The sequence below is a fragment of the Talpa europaea genome (genome assembly GCF_964194135.1).
Source record: "Talpa europaea genome assembly, chromosome: 7".
In the NCBI taxonomy this organism is placed as follows: Eukaryota; Metazoa; Chordata; class Mammalia; order Eulipotyphla; family Talpidae; genus Talpa; species Talpa europaea.
The window spans coordinates 8,096,607-8,123,608 of NC_140074.1; the positions used below are offsets into that span (position 1 = coordinate 8,096,607).

Here is a 27,002-nt window from a genome sequence, read left to right on the forward strand (position 1 = left end):
CTAGCATTTTAAGTAAAGTGCTAGGAGCCTGAAACATGTAAATTTGAAGGAGGTTTGTTCTTCTGCAGATGATTTAAATGTTAAGTACATCCCCATGCAGAGGATACACGAAATGGAATCTGAAAACTATTATCTCCTGTAGAAATGAACTCTCAATTTACTCACTGCACAGGAAGGGCAGATTCTAGTCATTTTCACTGCCAGCAGGTGCCCTTTCTATGCATAATAGACTTCGCAAGTGTAATTAACACATGAGGACCACTGCTGCCAGTTTTTCTTCAGGTACATGCTGCTCGGAGTTTTCGGGACAACAGTGCAGGCTGTAAGAGCTTTTTACACTGCACTTGAAGATGAGGTGTTCATTGACTTCTAGACAAAGACATGTTAAATAGGGTTGAGCTCAGCCCCTGCTGTTGGTATCACAGGTCATGGTCCTCGGGCACAGAGACCCCCCCGAGCTGTCATGCAGCCTTTGCCAGGAGAGAGGCCAGTAGAGCAGAGCTCTGGGATGCTGTGAATAATGGCAAGTTTGATGCTGAAAACCCCACAATTATGTGGAAGACTCTTAATTGCACATTCACAAATACAACAACCAATTACCCGAGTTAACTTTAATGAGAACTATAATCACAGATTTTAATTATTTGAACAAATCAGTTTAGTACAAATAGTCTGCCCTAAATTTTTCCTAAATTAATTTTTTCATGTCCCTCACCATATTTGGAGAGGGTGGTAGAGAAAGTATTCAGGCTTTGGCTTCAGATAGACCCCAGTTCAAATCTCAGCTTCATCTCTTGGTAGCTGTGCAGCCACTTAAATATCTGTCTTACCTCTCTGATCAGCCATTTCTTAATCTGTAAAACAGGTTTAATTTACCTACTTTGAAGAGTGGCTATAGGAATTAGAGAAATCAGCAGGCCCGTGGCACTTAGGTGCCATTTAGCAAATGGTAGTGGTTCTTACCTTGATTGTTATGGACATGGGCCATGGATTTTGGTTTCCAGAAGGTTTAACTCACATCAGACATTCTTGCCTTTGCTGCCTTGTGAGCTCAGGGGAAAACTTTCTAATTCATCTTCTCTTTTTACCCCTCAGATTGTTTTTATTTTGATTTTTTTTTTATTTAACTTGAGTTATTGTATGGTTGTTTTCATTTGCAGCTGTGGCATAAGAATGAAAAGAAAAGAAACAAAAGCAGATGGCAGAGAAAACGAAAGGAGTAAGACATTTCCAGCCCTTATGAATATTTAAAAACATGTGCTGCTGGTTCCTTTCTACTTTAGATCTGTGCCATTCCCTTGACTTTGAAAGTGAAAATGAGAATGTTTCCTACCTTGCTGATGGCAGCCCTGACCTTGGCCAATGTTGGTTACCCCTTTCCGGGACAAAAGGATCAATTTGCTGATGAGAATTGGCATTCTCTTTAATAATAATAATAATCGCCAGCTGATTGAGTATAGTGTTGCAAGCGTCATACTCTTTATAAACAGCGAAAGATCTTCAAAATCAAGCTATGAGGTAAACATTGTTAGCTCCATTGTATAGATTAGGCCGTTGAAGTACAGAGAGGTTTACTGACTTACCCCCTGCCACACAGCTCAAAAATGGTAGCGCTTGCACTTGAAATCCGAGGCTATCCAGTATTAAAACTCTCCTCATAGCCTCCGAAGTGTTAGAGAGTAAGTCGTACCCATCACCAAGATTTTATGAAAAAATTCTTCATGTAGACTTCTTGATGACTTGCTAATTGTAGACTTATGTTATCATTCATTAATTATTCATTCATTCAGCAAATATTTATAGAGCACTTACTATGTACCAGGCACTTTGCTAATTAAATGTTGCTAATAAAAGGTCCCAATAGAAGCCATATGGTATTTCCCATGCAAATGTCTTTTTCTCCCATTCTCCTGCAGAAGTAGTCCTAAATAAGGACCACAAATCAATTCCCAAATTGAATTGTGTGTTTAGGTTATTCTGGACACTTGTTGACACACTTTTATGATAAAATGTTTCCAAGGGCCATCAGGACAAATTCATGTTTTTCCCAAAGGACAGCCAAGTCCCGAGCCTTGACAGTAGCTAACTCCTTATGCTTCTCTGAAAGCATCACTGAACCAAAAAGTTACATTGGGTGTGTACAGCTAAGGTTTGGATTTTGCATTTGACTTTGTAAAATGCATTGTCTTTCCTAACTTCTCAGGTGACCTGCACGCCAGTCTTCCTCTGGGTGGGCATGCTCAGATTCTCTGATTATCTGCTGATCTGCTGTTCAGCTTCTCTGAGGCACTAGATCGAGTGTGTGGTTGCCTGTCAGGTTCTAAGTCTGCCCCCACAGGTTGCATCATGCAGTCCAGCTAGGATTTTTAGCAAACTCTGAAATAATCCTGATCACTGGGTGTGCAGTCCATGTGGGTGCTGGGGCAGCCATCTGGGCATAGCTGTGAAATGACTTCTGGGCCAGCTGGGGTGCCTTTGAACCTCTGTCTCCATTGATGCCCTGAAATTGTGCCTTGGGAATAAACTGACGTTAAAGTAAGTGGGATTGTTGACATTTTTGGTGACAGAGATAGAAAATCAACAGCGTGGTATGGTGGAAACAGAAAACCCTGGCTTTGCTTCTGGCTTCCCCACTTACTAGCTCTGAGATCACTGAATCTTGCAGAACCCACTTTCTCATCTTTGGGACATGAATAGTAATCACTGCTGCCACAAAGCAGGTGCTCGGTAGATAGCAGATAGGATTTTTATGTTTGACATGTACTTAGAGCTAACATAGGTTAATGTGTGCATTGTGTGTATGTGTATATATAAATGACCCAACAAAATCCCCTTGAAATTCATAATACCCAGGTAAGACAGAAGTGGACTAGTTAGACCAGTGTCCCTAAAATTCTCATACATAGACCAGACCCTGGTACATAAACGTAGACCCTGGTCTATGCAGGTTTTGTTAAGTATTGAATTCCAACTATGCAGAAACCATGTGTCCGTTTTGCAACAAGTATTCATGAGTTCCAACTCTGTCTCCCGATAGGCGGAGGAAGATAGGAGATTATAGATGGTTCTGGATCTAAGAAAACACTTCTTCACAAAAGAACCTAGGTGTCCAGACAAAGAGAAGGAGAGCAGAGTGTTTATTTTTTTAACTAAGAATTAGGAAGAGACTAAGACAAATCCAGTATTCAGAGGATGAAGCCACCACCCTGGGAGCTCACCAGGGTGGCGAGGACCCAGGGTGGAGAGGAAAAGGGCCAGGACTTCCATTTTAGACAGAAGATGGAGGAAAGTGGGATCTGTGGTGGCCTGAGGGCTGGAAAGTGCATGAACAGTGTTGGTCGAATGGAGGTTCAACCAGATTGCTCAGTAAATCCCTCCCTCAGATTTAGGTGAGTGAACTTGACCTTAAAATTTGAACAGAAACACTGAGTAGTAGAAGAGTGTGGGCTTGCAAGTGTAAGTTCTGGCCTGAACTCTGCCCTTGCCCTGCTGAATATGTTTTTGGAGAAGTCACCTAACTCTCATAACTTGCTCATCTGAGGGAAGGGCATGGAAAATCGAGTTCTTCACAGAGAGCCTAGCAACCAGCTAGGCAGCTATAAAGAAACGGTTAGGTCCTGAAGGTCATAAGCTATACCTTGAGATGGATCTTCATTTCCTTCAGTGGCACCCGGAACTGAAAATACCAGGAGCACAGACCCCGAGTAATGCCACCATTGTCAGAGGAAGCTTAAGCTGTGGCAGCGGTCGCCTCATGAAGGGCTTTGCAGCAGGTGTCCTGGCACTCTCAGTGTTGACACAGGGAAAGAGGCAGGGCTAGGCTCGGAGTAACCTCCCGGCAGATGTCGGTTTACCTTCCCTTGGGCATTTGAACGCAGAGCCTAGGCAGAGAAGGTGCTGGACACTGTGCATCTGGGGATGGGACAGATCTTGGTCCTGGAAAAACAGAAAATGGTATTGCCAGTTGCATTCATGTTTTCAACTTTCATGCTCTTTTTTTCTGTTACTTTCTCTTGATATATGTATCCATAAGCCCCTCTTTTTCCCTTCTCATTTCCTTCATACTTCATTCATTGCTGACTTCTATGAAGGTCTCCTGGGCTGCTGGGGGCTCCCCACCCCCTGCAGTGGCCCCAGCTGCTGTGGTTCTCTTTGATTCTCTAGGGCAGTAGAGAGCCCTGTCTCCTGACCTTTCCTCTGTGATTAACTTCTCCTCTGCAGTGGTCTCAGCCACAGAGCCCTTCCTGATGTTTCCAGGCCTGTCTCCTTCCGGTAGAGCAAGGAGGCACCAAAGGGCGGACGACTCCAGGCTTTGATGTTGCCCTTTGCAGGTTTCCGTCCAGCGTTATCTTTGTAACTCATGTGTTCATTTCAGTTGGGTTCAGTGGCTTGTTGCTCTAGAAGGCATCCCTGCTCCCCAGGTAACCCCAGGAAGCCACCGGGCCAAACTCAGAAGGGCATTGTCCTCCCTCGCCCCCTCTTTCACCCATCAGTCCCAGTGATAGACATGTGTCTCGCATTAGCACACCACCTCCAGTGCCGGCCCGGCGGCTCCCTGCTGTGGTGAGCCCTGCCCTGGCTGCTGAAGCCACAGCAGGAAACCGGGCAGCCTCTGCCCCTCTCCCAATCTAGAATTGCTCCTGTCTCTTCCAGGGTCCTCCTGCTCTCCGGTTGCTCATAAATCAGGGAGGGCTGCGCTGGAAGCTGGGCAGAGAGTTCAATACCTTTTCCCATAAGAAAAGCTCCATTAACTCGTGGCTCTTGCAGCACTTCTACTTTTCAAGCCGTATTTTCTACCTCTCACCAGCTGTGACCTTTGTCAAGTCACTTAACCTCTCTGAGCTAAGTTCCTCTGTAAATTATGGAGATCAGCCTTTCAGGATTGCAATGAGAATGGAATGAGGTCACCGTCAGTCTGCCTGTCACGTGCGCTGCAGCGCCCTGGACAGCTTGGCAGCTTTACATGAAGCAGGATTGACTTGTAGAATGTCTCCTGTTAACTGGAAACTTATCCTCGATCCCAGCATGATGCCAGACACACAGTAATACTTGCCCATCGACCGACCAGCATATGGAAAACTCTGTAAACGCAGCAGCAAACATTCATTTTCTTTCCCTCCCCTGCTGCCTTTTTAAAAATCAAACTCCTGAGGGACAAGTTCATTTGTCCTTGTTGGACACCGTGGATCGCTCTGATCCTGTGTCCCTTCAGGGTGGTGTGGCCACACGGCTGGCATGCAAAGCTGGCTGTGAGCAGTGACGCACCGGCCTCACACCCCGTCCCTTGTTCCCTTCACCCCTGTCTCACTCCCTCCTTGGGTTGCTGCGTTGACCCTCTTCCTGAAATTGCCCGAGGTCTTGCTTAGCAAAATGGCTGGGCCAATTCATCTGAGCTGGTAAGGTGAACATGGTTTCCTTGGGGCTATGAAGTATCCACTTGCTGTTTTATTTTTCAGTTATAATTAACAAATAACCCTCTTTTTCTTATGTGTAGCATAATGGTTAAGAGAAGTTAATAAGCAAGAATATAAGAGACTGAAGTTAGAAGGATTTGGGCTGGAATCACTGCTCACTGTGACATTGGGAAGGATTCCCTTTTTTAATTCTATAAATGGAGGGCATAGATTGGATCATTTGAGGATTAAACACTGTGAGGTGGCCCAAGCTCCTGCGCAGTGTTCGGTGGGCACTCTGTCCAGAGCACTCTGCCATCTTGTTCCTTCTGTGCTGTCCCCAGCACCAGTCTAGATGCTGGGAAACAAGACACTGAGCTCCAGCTCCCCATCTAGAAAAGTCTAGAATATCCACACAGATGCAAGCCTCAAAGCAGGGAGTGGTCCGCACCCCTGGGTCATCTGAGAAGCCGAGCTCAAGGGCAGCGTGAACTCTGTGGGACTTACAGGAGGGGTCTGAGCCCACAGGGGTGGGGGGCTGGCGAAGAACTCAGAGGCAAGTCTGGAACGAGAGGTTCCTGTGATGAAGGTGTAGGGCCCAGGGGTCGACTTCTTCTCCCACCTGCTGTGCAAACACTGGCCCCCGCAGACCATCCCTGGGTTTTATCTCAGCAGTAGGAATTCAGTTTCTGGACCCAGTGACCATTTGCTAGCTGTGTGACTTCAGCGAGCTGTTGAGCTTCCCAACCCGCGTGTCTTAATCTGTTAAGTGGTGGTAATAATGGTGCCGGTCTCCCGTGAGTCAGTCCTGGACATCCAGTGAGGAAATGCCTGGGAAGCCCCCAGCCAAGCCCTGCTGTTGGCCAACACAGAGAAAACTGGGTGCTCCTATTGGCTCCCCATGTGGCTGGCCATCCTGTGAGCCCCCAGATCGTTACCTGCTCACCCTCAGGGACACCGAGGCGATGATTGTGTGTGTTCTCCAGCAAGATGTGTTGTGTGATCTTCATTCTTGTTCTTTCTCCCATTCTTTTGTCTTCTGACCTCCCTAACAATGCCGGGTCTCATTATTTCAGAGCAGAATTGAACAGTGTAAGACCAGCTGTGTTTACACTTTTGTTTCTTTTCAAAAAAAAAAAAAAAGGAGAAAAAGCAAAGCTCAAATGAATAAGCCCCCATAAAGAGTTTTCCTTTCCTTTTGAAACAGCGAACTGAGGAAAGATGTGGGGATCCCCTTTGCCATGGGGGTGTTTGGTTCAGGTGTGCTTCTGAGAGCTGAGGTGTGCTCTGTAGTGTAGAAATTGTAACACTTTTGTGCATTTACATGGAAGGGGGGGGGAAGACAAGAAAAACAGTTGGCCTCCCAAACCCCTGGACAGACCTCAACTATTCCTCCCTGAGGTTCAAGAGGTGTTGCTGACTTGGGGGGGAGGGGCCTCCTATCGATCCCACTTCTTCCCTCTGCTTCCCTCCCTTCCCCTTCTGTCTCGGGAAGCTGTGTTTTATGTATTTGAAGAGCCAACATTCCTTTATTTCACCTGATTCTTTTCCAATCAGTAACTGCGCACCTCAGGGAAACATAATTTAGAAGACTCTAGTTATCTGGGGGAAAGGAATTAAACAAATGGTAAAAGTCCAGTGATAATGAATGGGGACTACAGGACCAATAAGTTTGCAGGGTCCATCTTCCTGCCTGTTCCTTGCCAGGATGGAGCTCCTACTTTAGGACTTACCTGTGAGGAAAGGTGCTCTGCATCACAAGCTTAGCCTGGGCTGGGGAGCAGCTTAGCCTGGGCACAGCCTCCAGTCTGACTACCCTGAGTTTGAACGATGGTACAGTTCGCTAGCTGTGTGACCTTGGGCAAGTTACTTCACCTTCCTGAGCCTGTTTCTCTATCAGAAAATGTATGAAACCATGCTAGCTTACAGAGTGACCTTGAGAATTATAAATAGTGCATGGAAGCAGCTGGAATATAGTAGCTTACCAAATATTAGTTACCTCTACCCTTAAGAGGATTCAAATTTAAAGATACTTTTTGGTAAAGGTCATCGTCTGTGCCTTGACACCAGTGAGAGAACCCCTTTCCTGTGCAGAAGAGGCGGGAGAGAGAGTAGAGGTTTGTTTTTCCTGGATGTAACTGCCCACATCAGCTAGAGCAAAGGCCTGGTACAGACGTACATGTTCCACTCTTCCAAGAAGCACAACGGCATCCCACGGTCACAGACAGCCCCTGGGCAGCTGCGTCACAGCAGCATGACCTGATTGTGCATGAGCCCGGTCACAGCCATTCATACTATCACCACTTTAATTATATGTAGTGTTGCTTCTGCACATGTTGTGTCTAATTGCCATTGAAACTATCTTCAGAATCACACTCAGATTCAGCATTGAAATGTGAATTCACTGTGAATGCCGAAAGGCCTGTGTGCCTTTGCCATCAGGGGAAGGCAGAGGCAGCGATATTTTCTTGAAAAGCAAAATGTTCTTCCCAGGGTCTAATAAAGAAAGATAGCTTCCAGTAGGTGAAGTTTTGTTACTGAGATTCCCTTGGAGAAACACAGACATTTGATATCTGAATCAGAAAAATGATTCAGATGAGTAGGGCTCTGAATGTGAGGAATTTTTATAGGAATAGCGTAACCAATTTATTTTGTTTTAGTTTCCCTTTCATATATGACCAAGAGTGACTTTTGCTTAAATTTGTCACTCTACCTGCTAAGAAAGTGATGAATCATAGTGTGGCTTTTGCACTCTTGGTGGTACATAAAATCAGAGGTAAAAGTTGACCTTAGAAGAAAGTGACAGCATGTCTGCTGAGCTCAGGAGGTAGCCCGGTGCCAGGAGCCCAGGTGTAGAGATGCCCCAGCTGCCTCACCAGCCTCTCATTCATGATGGGGTTTCGACCATCCTCACCACAGGTTTGCCATATGTCCTTCAGAACCGGGGCAGGAGCAGGAAACCATTCCTCGGCCCTCAGAGAATGGGTCCAATGGAGCCAGGCTTGCCAAGAGCTCACAGAGAAGCCAACTGATATGATGGCCATCACTTCCTGCACCTGCCACTTGCTGGTCCCATGCAAGGCTCTTCACAGGTCTCTCATTCTGGCAACAATCCTGATTTCCACTGCATAGATAGTGCCCTTTAAAAAAACTCTACTGAGATATATAAAAGACATTAAAAGATATAGTCCTGCCCTTTGACTTAATAGCTCATAGTGAAACATTGGAAGCATTCAAATATCTAACTCTATAAGGTTCAGTCAATTATGGCTCATCCAGGGGCCTCCCTGGTGGCACAGGCGGTTGAGCGCAGCGCTGTGAGGCTGTCCGCAGCCTCTGCAGTGCCTGTTCGATCCCCGCTGGCCATGGAGCAACCCACATGGTGCAGCAGACCTCTCCTGTCTCATCTGCTGCTCCCCTCAGCAGTGTATTTCGGTCATTCTGCCTATTCCCTGCTCTGTCTCTGGTGAATCCTCTCACCCTCTCGCACATCTGACCTGTACGCTGGCTCTTGTATAAATAAAATAAATTAAAAAAAATTATGGCTCATCCATACTTGGTGGACTGTTATACAGCCTTTAAATAATGATCACAAAGATTGTAATATAATATGGGAATGTTAGTGCAGCCAACAAGAAAGCAATGAAACATACACGGGCCAGTTTTGAAGGAGAATAATGTAAAGACAAAGGTAGTTGTGTTAAGATGGTGTGACCACAGGTGTTTCCCACCACCAACCCCACCAAATGTCCTCTTTATAATGAAAAGACAAAAAAAAAAAAGATTTCCAGAGAAAACAAGTCAGTAGCTGAAACAATTATTGAGGTATTTTGAGACGAGGAATTGTCTTCAAAAGGCACCTAGAATTACCAGTTTACATATTCGCACAATTACCAGGTTAAAGAGACTCTCCATTTGTTTTCCCCCCTCTCCCCACTTGAAATTTTTAATTAATATATCTGCAGAACAGAAGTGCAGTAGATTCAAGGAAGTATTTGAGGCTTTATAAGCAAATGATGACAGTGTAAAAGGTATTTGTCCAAATTTGCATTTATGCAAAACATGGAGCTGCTGTGATTTCAGAATAACTGTGTTTTAAACATTTTCTAAATACAGAGCATGGCTGGGAAACCACACTTCTATGATGGGCCATCATAAAATTATTGAACTGACAAAAAAAGAGCCTACTCTAGAGCATCTGAAGAGTGAGGCTCACTTTGGCCCATCCTGCATCAGCAGTCAGTTCCATGAGACTCCTTTTTCCTCTCTTCCAGGGCATCACCGATTTTTAGTGTAGAACAAAAGGGCATGGCATTAAAACCTACATATTTAAAATTCCAGAAAATAGTTCTTTTTCAAATAAGAGATTGTGTCAAATTATACAGAGGCTCTTGCTATAAGTCTCTTTCACCTTTTTCTCACAGTTGTTTGAATGTCCTTTTCTGTACATTAATTCATTTGTTGGGATTTCAGTTTTGAAATTCTAATTAAAGCTCAGGGTCATCGGTCAGTTGCAGGATTGAATGTAGGAACTGGAAAAGTTGATAAGCTCGAGTTAAATATTACAGATTTGAGTTTTTCCTTCCTTGGTGTGTTAGGTTGTGCTTCTGGCCACATTAATAAGTGGCCATTTTTTCTGGAATTCTGCACTCTTCCTGCTTCCTTTCATTACATTAGGCAAGGTTCCACTGGATGAGACATTTGCCGTCCTAAGACTTCCTGCCAGGGTTCAGACTTTGTATTTTTGACATTGAAGCTGTTGTGTTCCTGAAGCTACTTAATTAGAAACACATTCATTTTGGTGTATGCTGGAGAAGCTTGGGCAGCACAGCCAGGCACACTGGGAAGTTGAGCGTTTATGTAGCTGGCAGCTAAACTAATGGTTTACAGTTTCAGGAGAAAAAATATCATAGGGCATTTCCTTGCCCCTAGAAACGAAGAGAAGCTGAATGTGCACAGCAGATACCTTTTCTTAAAAAGAGAGAAGAAGAGGAAGAAAGAAAAGAAAAGACAACTCTACTTTCACTGCAGTTGTGTGTTTAATTCTTTCTTTGGCTATTATGAAACACAAAAGTCTTCGAGAAGAATGGTTTCCAAACTGTGCTGCTAATATTCAAGTCTGTTTTACATGCTCCCAAGATAAAGTGCTGCTGAGATCTATAGTAAGGAGGACATTTTTATATTCTTGGGAAGGGTTTTTGCTTGAAGAATTTTATTTGTTGAATGGTAATGAGGGAATTGTGTCCTTTCTTATTTTGAAATGTTTGAGCAATTTTTAAATGTACATCTGATGTCTTAAAACTTTCATTGCCTAAACTCCTTAGTAGTCCATTGAAAGCAAACCTTTCCTTTCTCATTGCTTTCCATTCCTTGTTCCCCCAAGAAAGCCATCCTTATAGGTCCCTATCTACAACCCCAGCTGCCCCAGAGGAAAGGTACCCGCTCACCCTAGTTTGAGCAGGTGTCTCTCCTCCAGTCTCATAAAATACCCTTTGTACCTTTGACAGGATATATCACAAATTTATCTAATCCTTGGCCTCCTCCCTAATCCTTCTCACCCCCAAGAACCACATTGTGTGGCCCCTGGATTTGGGGATTTTAGGTTCGGTAGTACCAAGTCATCATGGCAGAGGATTTCTGCTGGCAGTCAAATCCCAGGTTGGCTGCTATGTTTTGTGGTATTAGCTGAGTCATGTGACCTTTTCTATTTTCTTGCTTGTAAAATGGGGACAAGACCTACCTTGGAAGATGGTACTTGATTAAGGAAGGCGAACTTGAAGTTCCTCATACAGATGAGTGGATTAAGAAGATGCAGTGGAGATACACTGTGGAATGCGGCTTAGCTATTAAAATAAAAAAGGAAATCCTGCCATTTGGGACAACATGGATGGAACTGGAGGGGATTATGCTAAGTGAACTAAGTCAGGATAAAGACAAATATAGGATAATTTCTCTCATAGATGGAATACAGAGAAACAAAAAGAAATAGACAAAACTAAACCTAAACAAAGCCTAGAAATCTGACTGCAGGACAGAAACTGGGGTGGGGAGGGTACCCAGTGGACTGTGGTGGATGGTTAAATGTGCTTTGCTGATAGATATGGTGTGGTGGTATCTGTAAGTGAGAACCTGTACCCCTAAATCATATACAGTGTTGTAAACCATTGTTGACCTCAATTAAAAACTATGTGATTAGAAGAAAACTCACTAGTTAGTACTATAGCTGATAAGTCGCATACCCAGGATTAAAATTCAGTCTTCTCTAATTTGAACGCTCATCTTTGTTTTCATTGTCCCATGTCAAAAATATGCCTGGATATATAAACTTTATTGAAGGAAATATTGGAAATTCCCCCCTCCCATTTTTTTATTAGCTGAAATCATGTCCATATCAATTAAATTTTCAGTTAAAGCAAATGCTCCTGATGAGCTGGAATGATATTTCATTCATATTGGTGTTCCTCTAGGCAAAAGGTACAATTTCAATAAATGTTTTCTAAACGTGAAAAAGAAAAAGTCCCTGGTGCAATGCCTAGCTCCTCCTACGTGGCTGGTGAGTAGTCTGGGGGTGATCCTGCTGGCACGCAGGCACACAGATCCCTGAAACAAGGAGGTCAATCCACAATGCCCAGGTTTGAAAACCTTTGGAGTCAGGTTCTCTTCTCTGAGTCAGTCACTCGGTGCCCACTGCCCTGTGAGGAAAGCAATGGAAGGGGCTTCAGGAACTGTCCTGCCATCAAATTATCCCTGGGCAAGGGGGCAGATTGGCTTGCTGGCCACCGCCTGCAGTCAGAAGGGACAATCTTGGCCCAACTCTTGATGGCAGAAGGCAACAACTAAAAAATCATTCTTGGAATGATTTTGTTTTTTCTGTTGTAATCATGGCACTAATAATCCCCATTTGGCCAAAGCTAATCACTGGCCGTCTATGTTCTCTGATTCTGATAACAAGCAGGATTCCTCCCATTTTAAAGATAAGGCCATTGAGGCTGTGCACTGGCATAGCTGCAATTTAGGGCCCCACGCCAAGGTGGGGCTCTTCCTGGCTGGCGCCAGGCAAGCTGTTTCCGGTGCTGCCTGCCTTTTGAAATTCTTAGGAAGTTTCTAGGCTTGGGAACAAAATGTCATATTAGGATTTTTGTTGTGAAAGGAAATGTAACTGTGCATACGTTTATTAAAACAGTTTTTCTCCAAATAGTGAACCATCTGTAATTTTCTGTCGGAAGCAACAGACATTAAAGCAGCTGTGTGTCTCTGTTTCTCTTCACAGTGCTCCCATGCCCTACCTCATAGGAATCCATTTAAGTTTAATGGAGGTAAGTTGGCTCCTTTCCTCCCCAGATCCCTCTCTTTGCGGGTTTGCCTCGCTCTGCGGCAGTGGCAACGTGGCGGCCTCGGATGCGCAGTCCACGGGGGAGCGCGTGGAAGCCACGGCCCCGGCGCAGGCGCAGAGCCAGCACTCAGCCCTGCCCACGTCCCGTGGGGTGGGCCCTGGTTTGCAAGGTTTCTCCCGCTGCTTAAAGATTGTCCATTTTCATGGGGGAGTGCTGAGTGTCAAAGGGGCGGGCAGAAAGGACTTGAAAGGAGGGCAAGCAATTAACCCTATGCTCCAAAGGACGTTTACTCGAAGTCATTGTAATGGTGGTACATTTGTCATTGTAGAAATTGTGGTACTAAAAGTCTGTGGAAGTATGAGGAGGTAAAAGAAAATGATCTACAACTCATTATTTCAGATTCTACCACTGTTAGCATTTTACCAGTCTTCCTCCTCTTCTTTATTCTATGAATATATATTTTGCATAAATGCACATAACTGATGTGTTATGTGTACATATCATTATATGTCTCTGTTTCACTTAATATTTTGGCAGGGGGGATCGCTCCACATTTTTACCCACTCTGGGTAATAATAATTTTTATTTTGCTCCCTGCCATTCCACATCGGTTTGGATATACTACAACATAGCCATTTTCTTATTGTTGGACACTTAAGTTGTTTATAATTTTTCACCATTATAAATAGCATTTCAGTGAACATCTTTTTGCAGAAGGGTTTATCTGCATTTTTACTTATTTCCTTAGCATGGAACCCTAAAGTAGAAATGCTTGGTCAAAGCTATGAATTGGATGCCAGATTGCTTTCTGCCTGCCTGGCTGTCCCAATTAGATAGCACTTCTTTTCAAGGACGTTTCTGTGCTTTTGTAAGTGCCATTGGTTTACAGATATGAACCCTAAGCTTTTCCCTCCCCAGGAGAGAGCTGAATTTTGTACTCGAAGAAAGGGGGGAGGCGGGAGGTAGAGAGCTTGCCTGTTTTGCACGGGAGATAAGCGCTCAGAGGGAAAATCTAAAGCCACGTCCGTCTGTGATGATGCTTTGCATGTCTCAAAGGAAGTGCTACTTCTCCTCTTCTGTTCCCTTCATTCCACGTCGACGAGGACCACCTGCTTCTTCACTAACTGTTGCACACTGTGCTATTGTGCTGACGAAAATGAAACAAGTTGGTTATCGAAAAACCTGTTTGTTTGACATTGAGAATCTTGATCAAAATAGACCACAGAAATCTGCTCAAATTTCTAATTTGACAGGACGGCCATGTGGCTCCTGCATTCTGTTAACAGTTCCTCCTTGTCATCACCCAGCCCTGAGCACATACAGTACACAGTTTATGGTCTATCTTGGAGGGTGTATTTAGATCACATTGTAGAGACTTCTTCTGTGTTTTACCTTTGTTTGTCAAGTCTGGGAGTGTATTCAAAGCTCTGCTATGAAAAATTAAAAGTGAATACTTTCTAATAGGCCAATTTCATGCCAGTTGCTACAGAGTTTGAAACACGAAGGGCCATTTGGTCTCTCTGAGGCCACAGCTCTTTCTGCCTCGCCTGCTGCCTTCCAGAATGCTCCAGCACAGGCTTTTGCAGACTCCTTTTTATGTCCCTTTACCTTCAGCATTGTCCAAGTTTCTAGTCTTGGCTGGCTTTTCTTCTCTCTATGCCCTCTAGTCATCTTGTTTAAGGCTTTTTGCTTCAGCTCCCAAGGCAATGTTAGAATCAGCTGTGATTCTAACACTGGCATGCCTCTCTCTGAACTTCCAGTCCAGAGTTTCAAGTGCCAATTGAACTTCACCTAGATGTACTACAGATGTCTCAAAAGCAGTTTTACCCAGTCTCTCTCTCTCCCTCCCTCCCCCCGCCTCTCTCTCTCTCTCTCTCTCTCTCTCTCTCTCTCTCTCAAACACAAACACACACACACATACTCAAACACTCTCATACCCCTCACCTTCCAGTATTCCCAGTCCCTGTGATGGCACCACTGACTGCAGAGGAACCAAAGTGGGACATGCTGAGCTTGGCTAGTGCTTGTCTTCCTCGCTAAGTAATCACCGAGCCCCGGGACTCTCTTGCCCTGTTCCTTCTTCACAACCTTCTTTGACATTTTTCTTTGCTTTCTTGTATTCTTCTAAAACCTTATTCATTTATGTAATGAGCAAAGTAAAGGTCTCTTGTGTTCCAAATAATTTGCCTGGTCCTGGATATGTGGAGATGATGAATGATGAAGGCAAATACAAAATTCAGTCAATTCCCCCTACATTTAGTGGGCAGCTCACTCTCCAGTCTGCCTCCACACCGCCCCAGGCTGTACTCAGTCTCCTCTGCCGGAGCCTGTGACCTCTCACTGTCCCTTTTTAGCCATGCTCACGGACACCAAGCACACCCACCTTCCTGTACCTCTGTCCACAAGTCCTGCCCTTCTTCATCTCATCTGAGATGTCTTCCTGTTCCTACAGTTCCTTTTGGTCCAGAGACAGCTCTTGCTTCCCTGCCCCTCTCCATCATCCCTTTGAGCATGAGTTCTTGGGGAGCACTGTGGTATCCTCAGTGCCAAGCAGATGTCTGGAAAGAAGGATGGAGTGAGTGCTGACAAAGCCGGGTGGAGGTCACATCTAAGCACCCTGCCAATAGGCATCACTGTTTTCAGGGATCCCAGGATCCCAGTTTGACTTGACGATGGGGCAGTACATTCCTTACTTTTGCATGATGTGATTTAAAACTCAGCCTTTGTAATAAAATACACAATGCAAAATTTGCACATATTTTGAAGCTACAACTTGAGACAGCGCTACACCTGAGTGGGTGGGCACAGTTCACTCTGTCAGCCTTCAAAGGGCTCAGTGAGAACATTCAGGAAACAGTGGCCATGATCAATCATAGTCTTGTTGATTGAAGTTGAAGAGAGGTTTGCCATTCTGAACTCCTGTGTGGCCAGCATTAAAAGAAAAACAAAAATAGGGGTCACCCCACTCTTGAGGCAATTAGGCCACTTTCCTAACAAAGTAGCATCTCCCGGGCATGGCGGGCAGCCCTCAGCGAGGAGTCTGGGGACTTAGCCTCCTAAAGGCCTCCCTTGGATTTCAGCTCGGACTCCTGCGCTGTAGTCATGCTTTTTGATTGGGTTTATCTGGTTCTGTTATACCTTTCTGGCAAGAGATGTGCTTCCCCTGAGATGTCTTCCAGGAATTGCAGCTATAATACTTGGGGAGGAGCTGGTGCCGGGGGCCAAAAGAAAGCTCTTTAAGGAAGGAGCTTGGGAAGGCCCGTCTCCTCTCACACACTAGTTTTCTTACTGGCAATTCAGCAAAAGGCTTATTTTTGACTGTCTTGTTATTTTTTTTCTTGAAAGCTATAGGCACCTTATTATGCCTTTGCATATGTGCCAGAATTTTTTAAACTTCAAATGAATGTGGCAGATGTTCATAGAAGTTTAGAAAAAGCTACCATAGGAAGACTTTTTAACCATTTTTATGACACTCAAGTTGCTGCACAAAAAAGAAACACAAATTATAACCTAGTCTTCTCATTTGGGGAAAAAAAAAAGATGATGGGGTAAAGACCTATTCTGGCCCTCCTGCTCTTCTAGGACACGCTTGCTATTTGCTAACAGCACTCTGCCTTCCTTAAAGACCCTGCCACCTGCTCCCATGTCCAGTTTCTAGCCCATCATCATTTTTATCCCACCCTCTGCCTTCTTATAAAATTCTTACTCTCATTGAAGCAAACATTGATATGAGGTAAGTTAGAATAGCCAAGGATATTGGCATAGACCTAGTTTCTTCTTGGAGAGAATGATCATGTTAGCTGGCATCTAGAAAATCCCAAAACGTGGCCAGATTACCCACTAGCTATCTCCTTTCATTCTCTTGACTTCGCTTTAGTTCAAGAGATGTTTCTCAATTTCCTCTTCTATTCCACATCTGGTAGCCACTGCCAGGCCACTCTTGGTAGATGGTGCATCTCCTGTTTGATCAATGAAGACCTTTTTTTCCCAAACCTCACAAATGATGCTTTGTGTGCAAGCCTCTGAGGGATGTGAGGGATGAGGCAGAAGGTATTTGCTATCATTCCTGGTGGGGAATGGTCAGGAAGGAGGAAGGAAGGCCACAGTGATGACAGTTCGTGACAGAGGCTCAGGTTAGCCTCCCAGTTCGACTTGAAGATGGGGGAGTACATTCTTTACTTTTACATGATTGTGATTTAAAACACGGCCTCTGTAATAAAACACCACAAAGCATAGAGCCAGGCAGGGGTGGTACTTAGAAAGTTCGCTGTGCCCTTGATGCTCCTGCTTCCTATACATGTGATCTTGAGCAACATGATTGAAAGCTGAGCCTTGGTTTTCTCACCTGTAAAATGAGGATAATGGCTGTACCTCTGTTGTGCAGCAATTCTATAAATAATTGTTGGGGATCCAATAAAATAATTCTTATCAGGTGCCTGGTACAGTGAGTGTCTGGCTTTACAACTATTTACGTTTTCAAATTGATGGCTTTGAAATTGTGTTTCTGGGACTCCTGTGTTTCAACAGTCATCAGCCTCCTCCCATAGAGAAAAAGGATTTTAACAGAATTGGTTTGTGCCTGCCATTTCCTCCTGGTTTGTGGGCCACCCCTGCATCAGGGGTCGGAGTAGCACCTGTCTAGAATTTGATGAATGCACCTCCAGTGCTTGCTCAACCCCCTCCCTATTGTAGTGACTTCAGAGGGGATACTTCACCTCCCTGCATCTTTCATCTTTAAGAGTGGTTAGTCCCCATCTCTTAGCATTGTGGTAGAGGTGAAACAAAGGAATCCTGTTAGGAACAGCATCTCCCAGCTGCATGTATCTCACTAGAAGTTCCAGCCTTCACAGAGTTCTGTCCGGGGCAGATGCAGACTAGGAGAGTGTGGCAGTGCCTCTGGGATGCCATAGGAAAACACCGAACCTGGCATTAAGGGCTCCATTCCAGAGGAAGGCATGCCTAAGCTGAACCTAAACCTAACAGATAAATAAAAGTCAAACCAGGGCAACAGGGAGAAGCATCTACAAAGACTTGAAGTATAGACTATGGAATTTTCCAGAAAATATGGGGAGTCGGTTCCATGTCTGATAGGAGCATAGAGCTGAGGGAGAGAAGAGAGCTGAAGGCGGCAGGCAAGGGCCAGACCATCCAGGGCCTTGTAAGCTGCGTTAAAGAGTTTGAACTTTATAGGGCAATGGAGAGCCATTGAAGGGTGTAAATAGGGGAGGGACATTGTCAGGCCTTCTCCTTCTGGGCCATTAGAAACCCAGTCCTGCCATATAAAATGCTTGGAAACTGCTTACCCATGTTAATAAAGTAAATTGATATTTGTAAAGATCAAGGTCATTCTTAAGTAAATCACACACCACAACCATATCTATAAAATTCAGATGTGCTAGCGTCCCAACCCCGGGCTCCCCAACGGCCCACGTGCACCACCCCACTGCAGCGGGGTCTGTGGTAGTGGCTTTCTTCGAGGTTGTAAGTGCCATTTTTATTAGATGTGTCTTTTCCTCTCCTATATTCTTTCGATGGCTCAGTGTCTTTTCCTCTCCTATATTCTTTCGATGGCTCAGTTTAGGGGTATACGTTTAGATCAAGGGTAGTTTCGGGCAGTAGGACCCGAGGTAGTGAGATGCAGGCACTGAGTTTGCAGGCCCTGAGGACCTTCCTGTCCAAGACAATTTCAGGAGGCCCGTATTGGCTGTGGGGGAGACAGGATGAGCTCACAGCATTCCCCTTTTCTCACCATCCTTTATCTCAGGAGATTTGTAGGGCTCCTGGTGGCCCGGTTTTACGGCAGGCAGCGCCCCAGGGACAGTGTCCAGGTGCCCAGTCAAACCTTGATCGTGGTCTCCAGGAGCCAGAAGCGACATTTTTCTGTGTCTGCAGTGGGGCTCCTGGTTTGACTGGGGCTTTTACACAGAAAGATCACGATTCACTTATTCACGGGTAGGAAGAGTCGCTTTTTATTTCTTTTGCATCACAAAGAAACTGGATTTCTGTCCAAGAAGTTGTCACCTTTTTAACTAGTTAATTTCTCACACACACCTTTTGGGGGGGCAGGGAGGTATTGTAAGATTTTAATCCTCTATGCATTTGGGGGGGACATTTGTTTTTTTAACCATTTCATAGTGAGTTGCTATTCACCGTTCTGCTGCTGTACTGCGTGGCAGGGTGTCTCAGGTAGACAGGGGCCATGTGGCTCCCACTTGCCAGTGCCCATACCTGCCTCTGCACCATCTTGGTGTTCAGGCTTAAGTGGTGACTTGTGTCCTCTAAGAATTGAGAAATTCCTTGTGAGACTTATTCATTAGTACTAGGGAGTCATAGTCCTGCTTGGTGAGGTGGTAGTTCGGGGGTAGACTTGGTAGTTTGGGTTCTAGATTCACGGGGAGCACATTGAGAGGAAACTGGCTTTTTCAGAGTCCTTGCTCACTGCCAGACAGTCAGGGCCTTTGGCTGATGTCACTTTTGAGCAGGCCTCAGAACCCCTGGTTAGTGGAAGAGAGCCGCACTTGCAAAGGGGGAGGCTGAGGTACATCAGGGGGGCCTCTCTCACTGCACCCTCCCCTCCAGCTGAGGGGATGCTGCCTGCCCATCCCCTTCCTGAGCAGATGTCCCCCTTCCCCAGAGCTTATCCCTCCCAGGGTAGCAGCCTCTTCCTCCAGAGAAAAGCCCTGAGCACACCTGTGACCAGGGCTGGCCTCGGCCTCTCCAAGGTTCGGTTCTCTCATTAGCAAAATGAAACGTCTGTTATCCACCTCACAGGGATTAACTGGTCGAATGGGTGTGAAGAGCATTTTAGAAATACTTTACCAAATTTTACTCCTCAAAATTGGTAAAATAAAAGTAAGAGGCAAGTTTTTGACCAGTGACACCCCTGCACTCGCTGTATTATATAAGAAAAAAGTGATTAGACAGTGGCTTGGTTTTGCTGGAATTTCCTTCACTTGCTGTTTGTAATTGTGCCGAATCTTCACTTGTGAGTCTCCGTCACATCCAGAGGCTTCAGGGTGCTAATTTCGTAGTTCTGCTCCACTTGCGGCCTGAAGTAGGGCCTGAATTTAGCTTGGGGGGCTTCCCCGGGTGCTTTCTCCTCCTCGCTGTGGCATTTGCTTTTAACATGAGGGTGATTCCTAAATGCCACTTATCCTAATGCTGGAACCAGTCCATATTCAGCAAGGCGGAGCTCTAGTACTCATTTATGTCATCAAAGGGAGCAAGTACTTCTGCTGATTTAAGTAGCTCTCGCAGTTACTACGTTTTCTGGTGAATTTGTTGTGACTGAAATGTTCTCTCGCGAGATGAGATAACCCAACATGTCACAGATTAGAATCTCAGCAGGAAACGCGAACGCATCATTGTTGCTTTTGTTTTCCAATTTCGCTATCATCCTGTAGCCAGTGATTGTGTATAAGTCCCATTCAGCCATGTTAAAGCTGGCTTCCAAGAAAACCTGAAGTTTATAAGCTGTTACTAAGAGAAACTTGAACAAATTCAGCGCCTGTCAGGCCCCAAGAAGGAACAGCCTGCGGGAGGTGGTGGAGCCAGGAGGAAAGGGCTGACCACAAGCGCTGTGTGTACTGAATTCAAATTCTAACTCCATCACCACCAGTTGACTCTCAGCAAGCTCCTTTGGAATAAAAGTCTGTCTAGTGGGATGGAGAAAGGCCTGGGAACTGTATCATATTTTGACACTTTGTACAAAACTACAGTTGTTTTATCCCTTAAGAGTTGTTTATTGGGACTATTGTTAATATCAACCACTATATGAGGGTCTAGCAAGATGCATGGCCGTAGAGCTACGTCACTTCTAGTTCTCACTCCTGAGGGTAGGTGCCCCCATTTTGCAGATGGAGTGTTAAGTACCTCTCTGAGTCTCATTTGTAAAACAAGTCAAGTCCCCACTTTGTAGGAGTTTTAATAGATGTAAATAAGCAAATGCTTACCTGATCCTTGGTGGTACCAGATACATGGACGTCACCATCAGTTTTCAGTGTGTGTGGAGCTGGGACGTTTCCTTTAAGCAAGGTAAAAGACATCTGCCCCAGACTGATGCAGCGCTCCTTTGGTGCTTTTCAGTGAGCAACTTTTTGTAGATTGATGTTAGCTTAAAGGCACTTTTAACTGAACGGGCCACTTGGGACCAGTGACTTCTTTTCCTAAACTCCTGGCAAGTAATTAGGGGTGGGGCCATCATGCGCTCAGATACCTGCCTCCTGATGATTGAAGAGCAGTGCCCTTGGCCCAGTCAAGTCCCCTGTGGAATCTGGCACATGTGGTTCTGTTTAACACCGTGCTCAGCAGACTGATGGTACGAGTTTGTGACCATCGGGCATTTGTTGTTGATATGTGAGGTCACCAGTTAGGGGTGTTTGTCAACCAAATTAAACTTCCTCTTAATGACCTACAATAATTGACTCAGAAGGCCTGTAAAGTGGCATTGTTTAACAAGCTGAAACCCACATTTTCTGCACAAGTGACTGCATGCTATTGTTTTTTGTTTTGTTTGTGATTGTTTTGCTTGGTTGGGGGAAATGTGGCTGGACCATGGCCTTTTAAGGGCAGGCAGTGAGTCTGAGTTTATTCCCAGCTTTGCCATGTGGCTCAATGTGTCTTGGGCAAGTCCCTCAGTGTCTGTGCGCATGTGTCTTAACATCCTCATCTGCAGAATGGGGGCACCCGCTTTAAAGTGGTGATGATAATAGAAATAATACAGTGAAAGTTCCAGGCACATTACTAGATCTTCACTCATTGGTAGACATCAAAGATAGATATTCTCAATAAAATATTTCCAGTGGGCATCTGGAAATGAGGACAGCTGAATGATAATTTCGTACAAAGTGGTCACACTGATGTAGTAACCAGACCTCTTTGGGCCTTCTAACCTGACTTCTGTAACCTGCCCTCTCTACTAAACTGGAAATGCTTAGTGAAAAGTGGAACAAAAATTGGAATCTATAAACCTCTCTTTACATATTGTTTGAGACTCTGCCGATTTCAGAATGAATTGAAATGAATATTTAAGATATATGCCACTTAGGCTACAAAAGGAATGGGTTATTTTCTTTGCTCATTGGATTCAGCTATTGATGCAGAGACTGAAGCCACCGGTACTGATTGTTTAGAAACAAAGGCATTGGCTCAGGGTTTTTCCTAAGTCTGATCAACAGTGGCACTAAAGTTTAATTTTGTGGTTGGAAATCATCAACATCCCACCCAGTGGTTTATGTATCCTGCCTAAAATCCTTCCCTCCATAAACCCAAATATCTAACATAAACTAAAATGCTGCAGACTGGGGTGAGGTGGGCGCGAGGGTGGAGGGGTGCTGCCTAGACTTCTAGACACTTCCTTAGCCAAATATAATATCTGTTAAACCTTGGCGCCTAGGAGGCCATTGTTTTAAAAGATCCAATGGTAATAAATTTATATCCTGCCTTTTTAGCATTTAATTGCAAATATTTTGTACTGACCGAATGGGTTAAATTATGAAGCTTGATAAGTACATATGCACATTACCCATCCTTAGCTTTAGAAGAGAAAAAAAAAGGAAGAAAAAGATAGCTATGATTTTGGAAGTCATCCCAATTTTTAAAAATAAGAGAATTTGGACATTTTGGCATATGGGGTTTTTTAAATGAAATTTCATGGAACTGAAAACAGTCAATTTTAGGTTTCCAAAAATTGTTTTGATTTTCATTGGTATAAATGTGCTGCACATGGTTTTAGGGAAGTTCTGGGAGATGCATTTGGGACTTGGGTGTTGATTTTTTTTTTTTTTTTTGAGATTTGTGATTTATTTTTAAAAGGTGATTTTTTTTTTCCCCCCTAACTCAAAGTATAAATCCTCAGACCAGAGCTGCATTGCGAGGCCAGTGTTTGGTAATGACATGGGTAAGCACTACCAACATCTCACCACCCTAACTGGACTCGGGGCTGATTGGGCATCATTTCAGCACCGTTTGGACACTGAACAGCAGATTCCTCTTCCCCCATCTCGAAGCTTGAATCCGAGGCCAAGTGATTCTGGCTGTTCCATTAGCAGCAGCTGCTGGTGATAAGCTCCGTGAGAGTCACCTGTGTAGGGTCAGGCTTATTGCACATCAAGGTCCGCAGTGTCGGAAGAGAGGGAAGATGCCCGGGAGGGGGCTCCAGGCCACCTGCTGGGTGAGGATCAAAGGGTTGAAAGGTCGGAGGGCGCAGCTCCCTTAACCATATCTGTCTGTGCAATAGCTGTTTCAGATTGTAAATCTTGGCTATTTCATTAAGTCCTCCTGGCTGCTACTGGGGCATTGGAATAATAAAATTTTATATCTGTTGCCTTTCCTGCCGCCAGCAGCTAGGCTGATATATTCTCTGCAAAATGGGGCGTCTTTATGAAAACCTCTCCAGGAAGGAGCAGAGCAGCCATCGTGAAGCTTCAGATTGGGAAGTGGGGGTTCACAGAACCTCATCCTCTGGAAATGCTGTTGTTGTTGTTTTAAGAAAAGGAAATCACACAAACCATTTAGCAGCCTTTGGGATTTGTGTAACACCTCTCTTCTGCAAAGCAGGTCACCAAAATATTACTTATTGCTAAATGCTTAATCTTACACACAGGAGGAGAGGTGAGCTAGCTCAACGCTGCTGCTTATTAAATAGCCCCCGTTCTAGTGACTCGGGGCCTTTCTTTCGGGCAACCCAGCAGCTATGCAGACATTGCTTCCCACTCGGCAGACCTTTCGGGTGTTTTTAGAGACATGTCTCCTGAATATGATTTCCCAAATATTTTTCCTAGACCTTAAAATTGTTATGGACCTTTAGGGCTCCTTGGCTCTTGGGCGAGACAAATCACAGTGCTGGCTGCCCCTTTACTGCCCATATGTTTAAGACCCCCTGTAGTTTGTTTGAAAAGTTAAGAGATTTTCACAGTGAAGGTGCCATTTCTGAAATTTAAAGTGTTCTTTTCACCGGGAGATAAGTTCACTCTGATTAAGTCTGTAATTCTCACTAAGCCATGTTTATGGGGGCAATAAACAATGTTTCAGCATGCTTGTTAAATTGGGTTTCCAACCTCTCCACTCTTTAAAAATTGACATTTCAAATAAAAGGCAGGTGGAGATAGGAGTCTAGGTTTGCTGTGCTTAGTGATAAATGAATGATGGCAAGTGGCAGTTGTATGGGAGGAATGAGGCCCTATTTTATGAGAGGGTGACCCCAAACCATTTTGGGACTGGGGAATCAGCATCCCTTTATACCCCCAGTGAAACTCTTAAAATCAAGTTTCATCATTTCAAATTGGATGGCACTACTTTTGAAATACGGCTAGAGGAATCATGCTTATTATTTAATTTTTGCAAGTCTGGACCCCAGCAGTAGTGTCTCTGCTGTACAGATGATGCGCTTTAGGCTCAGAGAGGTTAAGTAGCTTCTCCAAAGTCACACAGCTAAAGTTCAAGCCCAGATATTTTGTTGTGTGAAGAGTTTGGGTATGTACAGAAGGAAAAAAAATATGATCCCGGTCCTGTTTGTCAGATCTTTCATCTATTATGTACCTAGCCTCTGAGAAATATGCCTGTGGAGATCACAAAAGAAATATGTGACCTGCTTACTGTCCTCAGCACTTGCTAAGGCAGGAAAGTGGAAGAAACTGCTCAGAGAAAAGAAGGGGACCAGATTTTGGGGGTGAGTCATCCCAAGCTCAAATCCTCACTCTGTTGTTGCTCTGGAACCTGGGACCCTTGGACCTTCAGTTTTCTCTGCTGACAAATGTCTGTATTCTTTGTGGTTGCTTTGAGGATCAGATGAAATAGAATATTTTTAAATGTAGGTTTTTTAAACTTTAGTGCTTATAGATGAAAGTAATGTTATTGCACTATAGGTGAATGTAGTAAGGTTAAAACTGTTTGGTTTTTTTCTTTTTTTTTTTTTATGGGAAGGTGTTGGTGGGACCATGAAACAATTTGAAACATCACTAACCAAGGTTTAATGGAGACCCCAAAATTATGTTACCCATCAGGCTGAGCTTTGGGATTAGAGACCTCTTGTGGGGGGCAGCAGAGTAGCCAGGAAGGTTCCCTAGAACAGCAGTGTCTTGTGGGCTGGAGATCATTGTGGATAGCTATATCTGGGCCATGCTTCACCCCTTCCCATGTGCAGGGTCACCCCACCTTCCTCATCCTATTTTTATATGTGAGGAAGCTAAGTCTCCAGCGGTGGGGAGGTTGCTTCAATTCAAGGCAAAGCACCAGCAGAATCCAAGGAGTAAATTGTGTGCTCCTGCACCCGGGGGGCAATGGGTGCAGGCAGGGGGTGGGCTGTGCTGGGGTTGGCATGCAGAGTGAGCTGCTGGCAGAACCAAGCTCCCAGAGGGAGGTGGCCCAGCTTACCTGTGAAGCTCACCCTCCAGCATTTCCTTTTACCTTTTCAGCCATTCCGGGGCAAGATTATGCCCCCACTTCATAGAGAGGGAAACTGATGCTAAAGGAGCTAAAAGCCTTGCCCAAGGCCACCTACCAGGAAATGGGCCTCCAGAACCCAGCCAAGGTGCAGGGCTCTGACTACTTTCTCAGTTTTTTTTAGTTACCCCAACACTCTGTCCTGTCCCCCCACAGGGAGGCTAGGATCCCCTTGAGTTCAGAGATCACATTTTGATCATCTGTGTCCTTAAGACCTAGCATCCAGTTGACATGAGTGACGGACGGAATAAGCGAATGAATGGACGAATGTCCGGGGGACAGATGGGCAGGCAAAGAGACATAACCCCTTCTCTGGCCTGGGTTGAAAATCCCTGGACTTATGAATAATGAGAGGCAATGCTTATTACGTGGTGAAGAGGGGGGTTGCCTGACCTGTGAGGAGCTTACACCACTTCCCTCCCCGGCCAAGCTTCTGTTTCTGTTTAAAGTACCCTGGGAAATTCCAGCAGTATTTTCAGGATTCCTCTGAACGGTCGGTCAAGCTTAGATTTTTAATTTTGTGGAGCAGGAAGGAGCAAATCAGTGACTCCTGGCTCCAAAGAAAAACCACTACGTTTATCAACTGCTTGGCAGCTCAGTGACCTTGGGGGCTGAGGAAGAAAGGAAAATGTCACTCTTCCCTATGTGTATCTGAGATTTCAGGAGGGAATACAAAGTTTAGAATACCTGAATATTTACCTTTCCTCCCGTCCTTTCCAGTCTCCCCCGCCTCCCTCTCATCCGCAGAGGCCACTGTTCCATGCCATCCTTTGTGTCCTGCTCCCATTTTATGCAAGCCATGCGGTGGGAAGGACACTGACCCCTGGAACTAGACCCCAGCCCCTTCTCTGACAATCACCACTTCCGAGAACCTAGACAGACACTTCATCTCCTTAGCCTCAGTTTCCTCATCCATCCAGTGGGCGTAATGTTCTGTAGGAAACCCCCTCCCTCTGGGAATTTTGGTGGGCTCTGAGGCAGCTCTTGTGCTTCTTAAGAGCAAACACGTACTAAGTTACAGCTGCTCTGTGTATTTGTGGATTGAACCAGGTATCTGAGGTGCGGTGGGTAACACAAAGTTATCAGTGTTCAAGTGGGCCCAAGGTTTAGCTCCACTGCTTCTCCGCCCCGGGACTTTGAGCCAGGCCTTTGACCTCTCTGGCCCACAGTTTCCTTGCCTCCCCACAGGGCCATCATGAGGGTGGCATTAGATAGCACTAGTGAAGGGACAGGTCATGCTGTTGTTGAGAGGCAGCAGGATGAGGGAGGTGGAGCGCGTGACACAGGTCCTGGCCATGTGGGCCCAGTATGTTGTCGCGCACCCCATCACAGAAGCAGGAGTCTGGTTAGCCTGAGAGGGGACTGCATGGAGCCCAGCACCTGTCATTTCAGATAAAGATTGGATCAGCGAGCATTTAAGATGTAATTTTTGGTTTAATTATAGTCATATTCTTTACCTTTCAAAATTGGAAAGAGAAGACACAAGGTTCAATGCCAGGAGCTCTATCAAGTGTGCCTCTCTCATGGAGGGTGTGCTTGGCTCTCACCTGAGCCAAAGCAAAGCTCTTTGTGGGGCTGCTGAGGCCTTACCCAAGAGGAAGCTGCATGCTCTTGAAGCAGGAAGCTGTTCTAGACCTTCCTCTTCAATAACTGGCCCCTCAGAGGTGCTGCCTTGGCTGCTAGCCTGGCTGTAGGTGGGGAGACCAGCCCCCACAGCACCACCCGGCAGGAAAAGGCCCACATGGTCAAAGCCAGCACCCTGGGCAGATGGGATTCTAGATTCTAGATGGAATCCTTTTTACACATGGAGTTATTGCTGTGCTGTTCTTCACTT

At 45.1% G+C, this 27,002-nt stretch overlaps 1 protein-coding gene across 1 annotated transcript in view; it reads left to right on the plus strand.

The window, feature by feature from the left end:
* The window catches only part of DENND1A (DENN domain containing 1A), a gene marked incomplete at both ends in the record, with an annotated part of 451,205 nt that overhangs the window by 259,553 nt on the left and 164,650 nt on the right, over positions 1-27,002 (plus strand). The window contains one exon of the mRNA XM_084237464.1: positions 12,664-12,709. Within this exon, the coding sequence (XP_084093590.1) occupies positions 12,664-12,709 (46 nt within the window). The remainder of the gene's footprint in view (positions 1-12,663; positions 12,710-27,002) is intronic.